General features: G+C 43.1%; 1 protein-coding gene across 12 annotated transcripts in view; it reads left to right on the forward strand.

The window, feature by feature from the left end:
• Nucleotides 1-13246, forward strand: part of AFDN (afadin, adherens junction formation factor) — a 723489-nt gene that overhangs the window by 190939 nt on the left and 519304 nt on the right. For all 12 annotated transcript variants that reach the window (XM_083176399.1, XM_083176400.1, XM_083176410.1 and 9 more), the window contains one exon: nucleotides 9150-9308. In XM_083176399.1, the coding sequence (XP_083032525.1) occupies nucleotides 9150-9308 (159 nt within the window). The remainder of the gene's footprint in view (nucleotides 1-9149; nucleotides 9309-13246) is intronic.

Below are 13246 nucleotides of genomic sequence, written 5' to 3' on the forward strand. Positions count from 1 at the left end.
CTGTTCAGTGCAGCTTCTTTTAACCCTCAAAAACTGGCTATAGGGAATGCCGTTCAACCAGTTTTCGTGGTGCTGACTTGATTTTTCTATTAAGCTGTTCGAGTCAGTAGGTTTCTATATATTTTTGTATGCAATACATTCTCTTTAGTATATAAGCATTAATCCAAAAAACATATTTGATTTTTACTTTGAGAGAAGGTCAACCTTATATCATAATCGTTGTCATTTAAGGTTTTACAGAAGGAATCTAGATCTGTGGGACTACCGTCCCAAAGGAACAGTACATCGTCAATAAATCGACGCCAGAGCACCAGGCCTACCCCCAGCTCCTCCCCATGCCATACGGATTGCATCTCCCAATATGACATGAAGAGGTTTGCATAGCTGGGGGCAAACCTGGTGCCCATAACCGTTCCAACACGCTGAATATAGTACAGACCATTAAAATAAAAATAATTATTCTGCAAAATAAATTTAATACTATCAATAATGAAGTTTTTAAGATCTTCTGTATAGGAAGTTTGGTTCAGGAAAAATTGGACTGCTTCTACACCTTTCTCCTCTCGGATTATGGTGTAGAGAGTGAAGACATCAGCAGTAACCATGGTGTCATTTTCCTTCCATCGAACCTCATCTAGTAATTGTAATACCTCATTAGAATCTTTGATGTAAGCACAAGTTTTTTTCACCAAAGGTTGCAGGTAATGGTCAACTAATGCTGACAGGTTTGAAGAAATACTATTTGTCCCAGATATTATGGGTCTTCCAGGGGGATGGAGGTGGTCCTTACGGATTTTTGGGAGAACATAGATTGTTGGGTAGATGCATCTGTTATATTGAGATATTCAAATTCTGACTTTGTGATAACATTTTTCTCTAAAGCTTTGGTGGTTAAAGCTAGTAGTGACTTCGCAATTTATGTCAATGGGTCACTTTTTAGTTTTTCGTATGTTTTCCCATCTCCCAATTGTCTATCGATCTCCATAATCTAGTTCTCCACATCCATAAGGACCACCCCTCCACCCTTATCGGCTGGTTTTATTATAATCTCTTTTTGTTTTTTCAGAGACTCCAAAGCCTGACATTCCTTCCTAGTTAAATTACAATTTTTTTCTTTTCTTTTTATAATCTTTTCTACCTCATCTAATGCTACAGACCCATAATATCTGGGACAAATAGTATTTCTTCAAACCTGTCAGCATTAGTTGACCATTACCTGCAACCTTTGGTGAAAAAAACTCGTGCTTACATCAAAGATTCTAATGAGGTATTACAATTACTAGATGAGGTTCGATGGAAGGAAAATTACACCATGGTTACTGCTGATGTCTCCACTCTCTACACCATAATCCGAAAGGAGAAAGGTGTAGAAGCAGTCCAATTTTTCCTGAACCAAACTTCCTATACAGAAGATCTTAAAAACTTAATTATTGATAGTATTAAATTTATTTTGCAGAATAATTATTTTTATTTTAATGGTCTGTACTATATTCAGCGTGTTGGAACGGCTATGGGCACCAGGTTTGCCCCCAGCTAGGCAAACCTCTTCATGTCATATTGGGAGATGCAATCCGTATGGCATGGGGAGGAGCTGGGGGTAGGCCTGGTGCTCTGGCGTCGATTTATCGACGATGTACTGTTCCTTTGGGACGGTAGTCCCACAGATCTAGATTCCTTCTGTAAAACCTTAAATGAAAACGATTATGATATAAGGTTGACCTTCTCTCAAAGTAAAAATCAAATATGTTTTTTGGATTTATGCTTGTATACTAAAGAGAATGTATTGCATACAAAAATATATAGGAAACCTACTGACTCGAACAGCTTAATAGAAAAATCAAGTCAGCACCACGAAAACTGGTTGAACAGCATTTCCTATAGCTAGTTTTTGAGGGTTAAAAGAAGCTGCACTGAACAGCCCATCTACCAGGAACAGGTTCAACAAATTAGTTCCCGTTTTCTGGAAAAGGGTTACTCTGGGTACCTAGTAAAAGAAGCCCAAAAGAAAGTAGATGTAATAGACAGGACCACTTTATTGTCAAAGAATAGACCAACAAAAAAAACTGATGATAGGTCATTCATTTTTAAATATCATTGCCAACATAAAGAAGTTGAAAATATCTTTAGAAAAAATTGGCCGATACTACAAAAAGACCTTATTTTGGGCCCAAATCTACCTGACCGACCGGGTTTTGTATACAGACGGTCCAAAACTATTAAGGACACAGTGGTAAAGAGTGCACTAGAAATCCCTAAAAGAAGTAGCGTTAGAAGCCAAGGCTTCCATCGCTGTGGACTTTGTTTAATGTGTCGTACCACTAAGGGTGTGAGTAAAATCAAAGATTTTGAGGTAAAAAATCTGAAATATATAATTAAAGATTTTCTCACCTGTAATACAAGAATTGTAGTCTATGCCTTAGAATGTAAATGTGGTTTGGTCTAAATAGGCAAGACAACCAGATGTCTGAAAACCCGGTTATCAGAACACATTTATAATATCAAAAAAGGCCTTGAGTCACACGGTTTCCGCACACTTTAAGAAGGTACACAGCTCAAACCCCAGTTGTATAAAATCTTTTTGGGGTATCCAGTCCATTAGCCCGAACTGGCGGTACAACAATTTAGATGGCAGATTAGCTAGGGCTGAAATGGAATGGATCTATAAGTTACATACCCTGGTGCCACATGGCCTGAATAGTGAATTTGAACTGAAGTGGTTTTTGTAGCTGAGTGCCCTCTTATTGTGATAAAATCCTCTATCTCCTCTTTCCTGCATTTTTTGTATCTTTGTATTTTTGTATTTTTTTATATTTTTGTATTTTTATATATATATTTATATTTTTGTAAGTGTATTTATAAAATGGTGTAACTAATGTATCTTTCCTCTGTATTTTATATTTCATATTTGAAAATATGGACATTAAAAATCCCTGCAAACATTGCACTTTATCTGGCTGGAATGGATTGAGAACGGCTAAAAAAATGGAGGTGCGTTCCAGATGAAGATTATGCGTTCCAAAGAGCCGGAAATAATAAATGCACCAAATGGCTAAGACAAACTGAGAACGGATTCAATAATGGAGTTGCGTTCCAGAGGAAAGAACGATGCGTCCCAAAAGGCCGGAAGTGACGGAGGAATACTGTCAAAGAAGGACGGAACGTCACTTCCGGTTTCCGAAAACCAGGAAGTGAACGGCGGCATGATTGTAGCGGCTGCTGTAAATTTGTAATTGGAGGGGGTATAAGAAGGCCCCATCCGATGGTGTCCATTAGGCTTCTGATGAAGGGCAATACCTGCCCGAAAGCGCGCTCAAGCTGAATGAACACCACCGAACGGACCCTATCCTGAGGCCATTGGAGGAAGCTGTATCCCCGCTGAGGACCGCTGTTCGGCTGCTTAGAGGGTTTTGCGTGGTACTCCACAGCACAGTTTATGGATCCTGTCACCCTGAGGGGTATTTTGCCTGTTTTTATCGACCACATGTGAGTGTAATAAATAAATGTCATTTTAAACTTTAAAAGACGTTGTTGCACTATATATCTCTCATTGAGTCCTTAGGGAACGTGTGTTTGGAGGATCATGTTGGATTGACAAAGGGAAAAAGACCCGTTGATATGCGCATTTATTCCTATGGAATGTGAGTGAACTGAATAAACAACATCATTATCTCACGTTTAAACATTGCTGCACTATGGTCTTTTTTCTGTTTGAGTTTTCTTTTAGATCCAAAGAAACTCCATTATAGAGTGTATTAATCCTTGTGTAAGTGATTTATACATTTGTTTTGTGTGAAAACTCGCCAGTGGATTTACAAAGAAATTTTGTTGTATCCTAAGGCTGTACCATATAGGCCTATATCATTGCAATATATGCATAGTACAATCTTACTGTGTGCTGCATATAGCTCTAACGCACTTGTCAGAGGTACTGTATTAACAGTACCATATAGGCTAAATGTCTACGTCACTGCAATGTACAGTATGCCTAGTATAAGTAGTACATGCCTAGTACATACAGGTATGCTGTGTTATCGGCACCATATAGGCTGCCTGCCTATATCATTGCAATATGTGCTTAGTACAAGCTTACTGGGTACTGTGCGTAGCTTTCACAGGAGTATGATGTGTTGGCGATGCCATATAGGCGTCCTGCCTATTTTATGGCATTGTTTGCCTTGTATGCTTGCTGTATATTGTGTACTGTATTAGCACTATTCCTGCTTGTCAAAAGTATGTTGTGTTCACGGTACCTTTAGCTGCCGGTTCACTGTGCAATATTACTGCAATACCTTCCAGGGGAGTCCCTGGGGCTCTGGCGCTGATGTCTGGTACATCCTGTGATGCTGGCCTAGGCCCCCATTATTAGTAAGGCTTATATGCAAGCTGCTACAATTCGTGGGCGAAGCCCACAGCTACAGCCTCCTCTCAGGAGCCTGCTTGGCCCAAGTTCTTTACTCAGTTGACGGTGCAGCTAGTAGACAAAGCTCTCCTCTACACCGCCCCTGCAGCCTTGGACTAGCATCATCCTCAGGGTGGAACCCCCTTGAGTGGGTGCTTCCCTGTCCAGCCTTGGCGGGTGTGGCCCCACGCACAGGGGAAGCATTCTGTACGCACAGGTTGTGGATACCCCCGTTGTCCATACTCCTCCGTCAGCAGAGAGGGAAATGAGGACACCTAGAATTAGGATTGTGTAGAGGGGGCCGTCGACGACGGTATTGTCGATGGGGGGCCTGTGATGAGGTCAATCCAACTCCTCGTCTTGAGGTGCCGGCCTTTATCTCAGCTGTCATAGAGGTCCTTGCCCTAAATGACCCCGCTGAGCCGCCTACACCTTTGGGAACTTACTTAGGTGTACTCTGGGTTTCTTCCAAAAATCCGTATACTTGACAAGTCATCCGTTGGGAGATACCTAACTGGAAGTTTAACTTTCCATAAGCGGTTTCCCTTCCTTTTACCCACTTCCACAGGAGGATAGAGTCCCCCGGGAGACTGTCCCTAAGGTGGACGCACTCCTGCCCTAGGCGTCTGCTTGGGTGGCTACGGCCTTAGCTACATGAGCAACTCCTCTCGCAGCGGACAGGTGTCTGAGGAAAACCTGTGTCCTTCTATTAAGTATCAGGGGACACTTTACCATGTGGGTGACGGCTCTGGGCTGCACACACCTACTGGGGTCTGCGCTATTGGAAGGCCCAAACTCAAAAACCCTTTTGAGGGTTCCTTCCTATTCGGGCCAGAGCCAATAGATACTGTTTGGCAGCGGATATCCCTTCTGGGGGATTGCCATCTGCCCTACAGTCCAGGATCAGCCATCTCATGTCTGTGCATGACTGCATGAGGGGGCCCTACGGTTTGTGGTGTTGGCCTTCATATTGGCAAAATAGGCTCAGTTCCGTTCCCGCCCTCTACAGGGGGTTGGGACCCTACCACAATATCTGGCCCCAGAAGTTCACACAACAGTGCCTCTCTCCCTTTCAGGGTGGCTTCGGGGGCAGAACTTCACTTCGGGGATGGCCTTTCGGGATCCACCAGTGGACACTCCTTACCACGGAGGCTAGTCTCCATGTTTAGGGGGAGGTCACTTGTCAAAGGTCATTCCAGGGTATCTGGACCACTCTGTAGGCCCAGCTCTCCATCATCGTCCTCGAACTGAGGACAGTCTTCCGGGCTCTCCGCCTGGCGGAACCCTGACTTAGGGATCACCCATTGCAGGTTCAGTCGGACATTGCGACACGGGTGGCTTATGTTAACCACCAAGGTGGCACTCGCTGTCAGCCAGCAATGACAGAACTATCCTGCATCTTTCAGGGGCTGAAGAGGATCCCTGTTCTTTCTGCGATCTTTATCCTGGGAGTCCTATCTTGGGTAACGGTCTTCCTCGGCCATCAGACCCTGGATGCTTGCGACTTGACCCTCCATAAGGAGGTGTTTCAAATGCTGGTACCATGGTGGAGCCTAACCGAGGTGGCCTTGTTGCCCTCTCGCTATAACCACATATCTCCACTGGGCGAGTCCGGGTCTTATGACCCGGGGGGGGGGGGGCTTGCCTGGTGGAAGCCCTATCCGCCCCGTGGCCTTCCACACTGATGGCGCAATTCCGCCATTATTACTCCTCTTGCGAATGACTCGCAAGCTAATGCTGGAGGAATGCACGTTGATGGCACATTTCCGCCATTCTTTCTCCTCTTGCGAATGACTCGCAACCTTATGCCGGAGGACGGCATGTTGATGGTGCATTTCCGCCATACTTACTCCTCTTGCGAATGACTCGCAAGCAGATGCCGGAGGAGGACACGTTGATCCTGGTTGCTCCACCGTGGCTTAGATGGATCTGGGTTTCGGATCTGCAGCCCCTGTCAGTAGCTCCTCCTATTCGCTTACCCCTATGCACAGGCCTGCTCTCTCAGGGTCCACGTCTAACTCTTGGCCTTGAGGCACCTGGCATTGACAGGGGGGCTGTTGAGACCTCCGGGTAAAGACCCAGGGGCTTTCACTCAAGAGTGATCCCCACCATGCTCAAGGCAAGGAAACCTTTCTAGACGGGGGTGTACCATCGCATATGGAGGGCTTATCTTTCCTGGTGTCAAGCTCTATGCTTCAAATTCCGGGACTTACTACCTCGCTTAGTGTTCTGTCCTTTTTGCAGAAGGGCCTGGAGGCTGGGTTGCATTTATCATCTTTAAAGGTTCAGATTTCGGCTTTGTACATCTGGTTCTGTCGACGGGTGGCCCTGTCAACGGATGTCTGCACATTCCTGCAGGGTGTTTTGCATATCCAGCCTCCCTTTGTTACCCGGTTGCCCCATGGGATCTCGCTAGTCCTGTCGGCTTCAGGGCCCACCTTTTGGGCCCTTGCGGTAGGTGAACCGGTGTTGACTCGCCTGGAAGATCATTTTCTTGTTGGCGATAGCTTTGGCCAGGGGAGTCTCTGACCCGTCAGCTCTGTCCTGTAAGTCCTTTATTCTTGGTCTTTCGTTCTGTCCGGGTGGTTCTTTGTACCGTCCTCTCTCTCACCTGCCTTATTTGATGTCCAGCTTTCCTGTCAACCAGGACATTATTCCGACATTAAGTCAGTACGAGGTTTCTACTGCTTGATTCTCCTTGGACGTTGTCCGGCTGTGGCGTATCTACAGTACGTGCGACGTTCTGGGCCATTGCACTGGTTAGACTCTCTCTTTGTACTCCTATGGCTTTCAGATGAGAGAGTGGCCTGCCTCTACGCAAACTACTGCCTGCTGGATTCGCTCTGGCAGGCATATTTGGAAGCCTCCCTCCCGGTTCCGGTGGGGATTCGGGCACATTCCGTTATGTCTGTGGGGGTGTCCTGGGCTGTTAGTTGCGGTGCTACAGTTGAACAAGTTTTCAGGGCGGCGACTTGGTCGTCCGCCAATACTGTCTTGCGTTTTTGACATGTTTGCCTCCCAGGACTCGGCCTTCGGCCAGAGTGTGTTGGCTGCGGCACAGGTGCGTCCCCACCCATAGGTGGCTGCTTTAGGATGTCCCACTGTAACGCTGTGGCCCCTGATGTCTCCCGAAGGAGAAAATGAGATTTATGTCTTACCTGGTAAATCTCTTTCTTCAAGGACATCAGGGGCCACAGGGATCCCTCCCTGCCGCGCCTGCTTTACTTCCGTTACAGTTAAGTTACGATTTTGTTATATTGTCCCTCGGTTGAGGGTACTAACATGTTTTAGAATGTGTTTCTGTGCGGTGCTTCTCTTCCTTCTCTCTTGTCTCCTGCCTTGGCTTGTTAAAAAAAAAAAAAAACTGAGCTTCCTGGCCTGGAGGCAGGGTAGAGGAGGGGAGGAGCCCGGCTGCCTTGGAGGCAGTTCAAGTTTAACCTCTAGGGTGCTTGTGCTCTCTCCCACTCCCACTACCCACTCTAACGCTGTGGCCCCTGATGTCCTCGAAGAAAGAGATTTACCAGGTAAGACATAAATCTAATTTTCCTGGCAGAGCAGATAATACACTGCTTCGGCTCATGGCCATTAGACTGTGCATCTTTTGTCATGCTGTTCTAACATGCGTTGTAAGATGGTGGGCTTGTGGACATTTGGCCAAACATCATGGTGTGTACTGTGGAAAGATGTTTTCATCTAAAGGCACATCAGCAGCTAAAATTATTTGCCAGCTTTGTGTATGGTGATATCAGGAAATAAAAGGTCTGGGTATAGTTCACGGTCTGTCGAACTGCCGAATCACTGCTTCTCTTAAACATCTTTCATGCTGTTATCAAAGGCAGTGCACCAAACACTGTTTTGTGACATGATATTGTTACCATGCACATCGATAATTTGGTCATGAATGTCAGCTGCTGACGTCCCCTTTAGAAAGACATCTGCACATCAGAATATAGTCACATTTCTCCATTTGCACCTCACAGAGGTGAGAGGTGGTGGTGAAATCTTTATTTTAAAGTTAAAATATTGTGATACCGTTCAGAACCCCTTTTGGCTCATATGACTGATATTAGGCACAGTCTAGTAGCTGTGAATGAAAGCAATGCTTTACATGCTTTGGTCATTATGATGTTAGAATAAAATATAGAATATTATACGTGAGAGCTCATGTTAGTCATTTAAACCACCCATCCTATATCATTCATATCACATGTTTACTACTTCTCCTTGCATTGCTTGATTCAAAAAACCACCAGAACTTGCTTGCCAGACATGTCCACATAACTACAAAACTTGTCTACTTCCCATGTAAAATCCAAAATGGAACAGATACTCAGCTACCTAAGAGGCTTTCTTGGTTCATTTTAGGATTTTTTTTCCTACAATTTCCTTTGTCTCTGTTGCTCTTTCCATCCTTTTCTTTCCTCACTCAAATGACATAGTATATGAGACCCGCCCCTCCACCTCCTGCTTATTCTTCCCTAGTTCTTTTCTTTCACTCATTTTATATAAAAAAATCTGGCATCCACTGTCTTTGCCTTTTTGACATGTTTATTTTCATGTTACTGTACTCTGCTACAGTACTCTGCTCGGGATGTTTGGTTGGTCATAAATATTGTAAATGTAAAGAAAAATAAATTTAATGATGACCGACATCATCACTGTGTTCTAGTGCTTAATAAAAGTCATTTTTTTTTATGTATGTGTTAATTCATATGTACTCATGTAAATGTGTATTTGTTTATTTTCCCAGGAGAGCTTGTTTTTCAGTTGAAAAGGAGGCCCCCTGACTATTTCTCAAAGAGGGACAAGAAACTTGAGGACAAACCATCAAAAAGCAAAGAGAGACCGGATTCTTATAGCTACTCCATTTCTCCCGATAAGCTACCTTACTTAGTAGAATTAAGTCCAGGTAAGATATTTTAGCACTGATGCAGACAGATTCATTTTATAATGTTTCCTCCTAAATAACATTGTATTTGAGTTCTAGATCTACTTTTTATTAACTCTATGAACACTATCCAGAACATCTGAAATGATTAGAAGCCAATAATACTGCATGTATCTAATCCACAACCTCATTACAACGCACTGGCCTGAAAAGCTGGGTACACACCTAAAGACATATATGTCCTTATCTATATAGTGGGAACAAAGATCTGGTAATGCATGGGAGCATATGAGAATCTAACATTTGCTCCCAAACACTGGAAAACAGTCAACGGCTATTCTGACTTGGTAAAGCCATTTGATGTAACAAATTTATCTGAACAATGATTTTTAGACATCTTCGACATTTGGGAGTGAATGGTTGATTATCATATGCTTCCATACATTTCCAGTTTTTGTTCCCACCAGACAGATTGGACTAACAAATCTTTAGGTGTATATCCAGCTTAAGCCGCTACATCGGCTTACTACATTATAAACTACAATAAAAGATGATCTTCTCTGTGTTTAAAAAAAAGGTACTAATAGCTTAGTGGGCTGTTCTGCGTATTGAAATCGTATCGCATTATTGTATGGCATGTGATGCGGTGAGATATTATTTTCCTATTTAATTTATTCACTGCTCTCTGTCAATGAATAAATCAAAAAACTTGTAGATCAAAAAATTGGATCCGATTATAATGGCATTTTATGTACTAAAAAAATCTTGTCAGATGAAAAAAATCAGGTCCGATGAAAAAAATCGGATCCGATATAGGATACGATTTTAACTGTTATAATGGCATTTAATGTGGTATACAATTAAATGACATTGTAATGTCATTTATTTAGGGCTCCCCCCCCCCCATATCAACGTTATCCCGAGCGGCGGCGGAACGCGTCAGCCCGACCTTTTCATACCCCCACTATCCACGTCAGCGTGGAGTTTATATTATATAGTGTGGCGAGCCACGGAGCCCTAAGCGTAATACAACATGTAACATAATCGGGTCCGATGAAAAAATTGGATCTGATTTTTTGATCGGACCCGATTTTTTGATTGTGTACGAGTAGTTTTATTTATTCACTGACAGAGAGCAGTGAATAAATTACATAGGAAAATCGTATCTCATCGCATCGCATGCCATACAATAATGGCATGCGATGCAATATGATTTCACTACGTTAGCATACCTAGGGAAAGGGGGAGCCGTGCTAATACACAAGTACCCTAGACAATGGAAAGTAACAGAAATATTATATGGCGCTGTGCTGCCCTGTTGTAACAACTCACGTAAGTGTCACCCACACTTAAATTACTATACAAACAAAAAGAGACGTGAAGTTGGTATACAATGAGGCGCAGAAGATACTTAGAAAAGCAAGGTATGGTCTTCCTTTTTGCTAGTAGTATTCTTTTTCAGTGGTCTTGGGGTCGTATTTTTGCCCGATGTCAATATTGATCCCAAAAAAAGCAAAAACAAATAAAAAGTTTTTACAATGTGTACAGTGTCTAAATAAATAATTCCTTTGGAATAAAAGTGTATAAAGAGCAGAGTGGCGTGTGCGTACCAAACTCACATTTGTATACGTCGGTATAAACTTCTAAAGGTATCTTTCTTGGTGGTGTTCCGAAATATATTAGCTTGAAGCAGAAGATTTTTTCTTTTTCACGGTGTACTCGGAAAAAGGAAAAAAAGTGCAAATGTGTAGGTCTGTTTTGTGACAGCAGGATGTGCAAGATTGTGTGTGAGAGGCTCAATTAGCGTACCTCACTCACCCAAAAGTGAAGGATAAAACATGCATAAAGGTTTCTTTAACTGAAAAACGGGCGTACCCCAACTCACGATATTCAAGGTGTTATCAAGGCACATAAAGGTATCTTTTTTTCTCCTCAAGAAGTTTGTACAGGTATTTCTCGATTTATCTCGGGGAAAAGGTTTGATAAACCAAATATCAGAAATTTATCATAACCACACAATCATAGCTTAGAGTAAGGAAATATCAATTCGTAGTGGGCGTACCCAGACTCACACTTCGTGTTGGGCAGTTCACTTATAAAGGTTTCTTTCAATTCACCAGGGTGTGGGACTGTTAAACTTTATCGCCGTATGTCATCCACTTAAGGTGGTGACACCAAGCCTGTAGCGGTTTCTTTTTATCTTTCCAAAGTGACAAATGCCAATAGACGATGTTTTTTTTATAAAAGTATGAAAAACAGCTTTTAATCCAGTATGTCCAAAGAGAACAGGAAGGCCCACCATGGGCTCAAAAAAAGTTTAAAAACAATCCAATATAACACCAAAGCGGTGTAAAAACACAATTTAAAAACAAAGCAGAACTAAGTCTGATACATACATCCGGGGGGGATTTTGGTGGCTGTTTACTCCTCTCCAATTCATCAACGCGTTTCGGTCATGGACCTTTCTCAAGATGTGTTGGAGTGAAGTGAGAAGCCAATATTTAACTGGTGAACAGCCAATCACCAGTTTCCAGGAAATGAGGTCAGATGCTATGTTTATACAATTAAAAATATAATTTTTACATAGGGACCACAGTTATAGAAATCCTTGAAATGATTTAAACAATGTTACATGAAAATCCAACAGAAATTATACACACAAGTATCCAAAATATGACAAAGTCCGAATGTTAGGATCCGTTGCCATGGTGACACATCCGGCTTCCGTTATTATACGTATTGTAAATAAGGTCTATAAAACACAATGGACCCATCAGAATAAAGTAAGAGGGCAGCGCAATGTTAGCGCTTATAGCCCGATAGTCAGAGGATAGCGGGGTCCGTCAGAAATAGCATAATGATCCGGCGTTTCAACCAGGAAGTCCGGGGATCGGCGGTGACACGCACGCCACCGGAACTTCCTCTTGTTGATTGGCTGCTGGTGGAACGCAGCGCGTCGTCCTGCTTCCGCCGCTGAAGAATAGTATTGGGAGGCGGTGATGACTCAGGCTCCGGGCTTATTTGAACGGAAGACTTCCGCATCACGCAGTCTACTGCGTCATCACCGCCTCCCAATACTATTCTTCAGCGGCGGAAGCAGGATGACGCGCTGCGTTCCACCAGCAGCCAATCAACAAGAGGAAGTTCCGGTGGCGTGCGTGTCACCGCCGATCCCCGGACTTCCTGGTTGAAACGCCGGATCATTATGCTATTTCTGCCGGACCCCGCTATCCTCTAACTATCGGGCTATAAGCGCTAACATTGTGCTGCCCTCTTACTTTATTCTGATGGGTCCATTGTGTTTTATAGACCTTATTTACAATACGTATAACGGAAGCCGGATGTGTCACCATGGCAACGGATCCTAACATTCGGACTTTGTCATATTTTGGATACTTGTGTGTGTATAATTTCTGTTGGATTTTCATGTAACATTGTTTAAATCATTTCAAGGATTTCTATAACTGTGGTCCCTATGTAAAAATAATATTTTTAATTGTATAAACATAGCATCTGACCTCATTTCCTGGAAACTGGTGATTGGCTGTTCACCAGTTAAATATTGGCTTCTCACTTCACTCCAACACATCTTGAGAAAGGTCCATGACCGAAACGCGTTGATGAATTGGAGATGAGAGAACAGCCACCAAAACCCCCCCCGGATGTATGTATCAGACTTAGTTCTGCTTTGTTTTTAAATTGTGTTTTTACACCGCTTTGGTGTTATATTGGATTGTTTTTAAACTTTTTTTGAGCCCATGGTGGGCCTTCCTGTTCTCTTTGGACATACTGGATTAAAAGCTGTTTTTCATACTTTTATAAAAAAACATCGTCTATTGGCATTTGTCACTTTGGAGAGATAAAAAGAAACCGCTACAGGCTTGGTGTCACCACCTAAAGTGGATGACATACGGCGATAAAGTTTAACAGTCCCACACCCTGGTGAATTGAAAGAAACC

The sequence above is a fragment of the Crinia signifera genome, chromosome 3, assembly GCF_055691185.1.
Source record: "Crinia signifera chromosome 3, ASM5569118v1, whole genome shotgun sequence".
Lineage (NCBI taxonomy): Eukaryota > Metazoa > Chordata > Amphibia > Anura > Myobatrachidae > Crinia > Crinia signifera.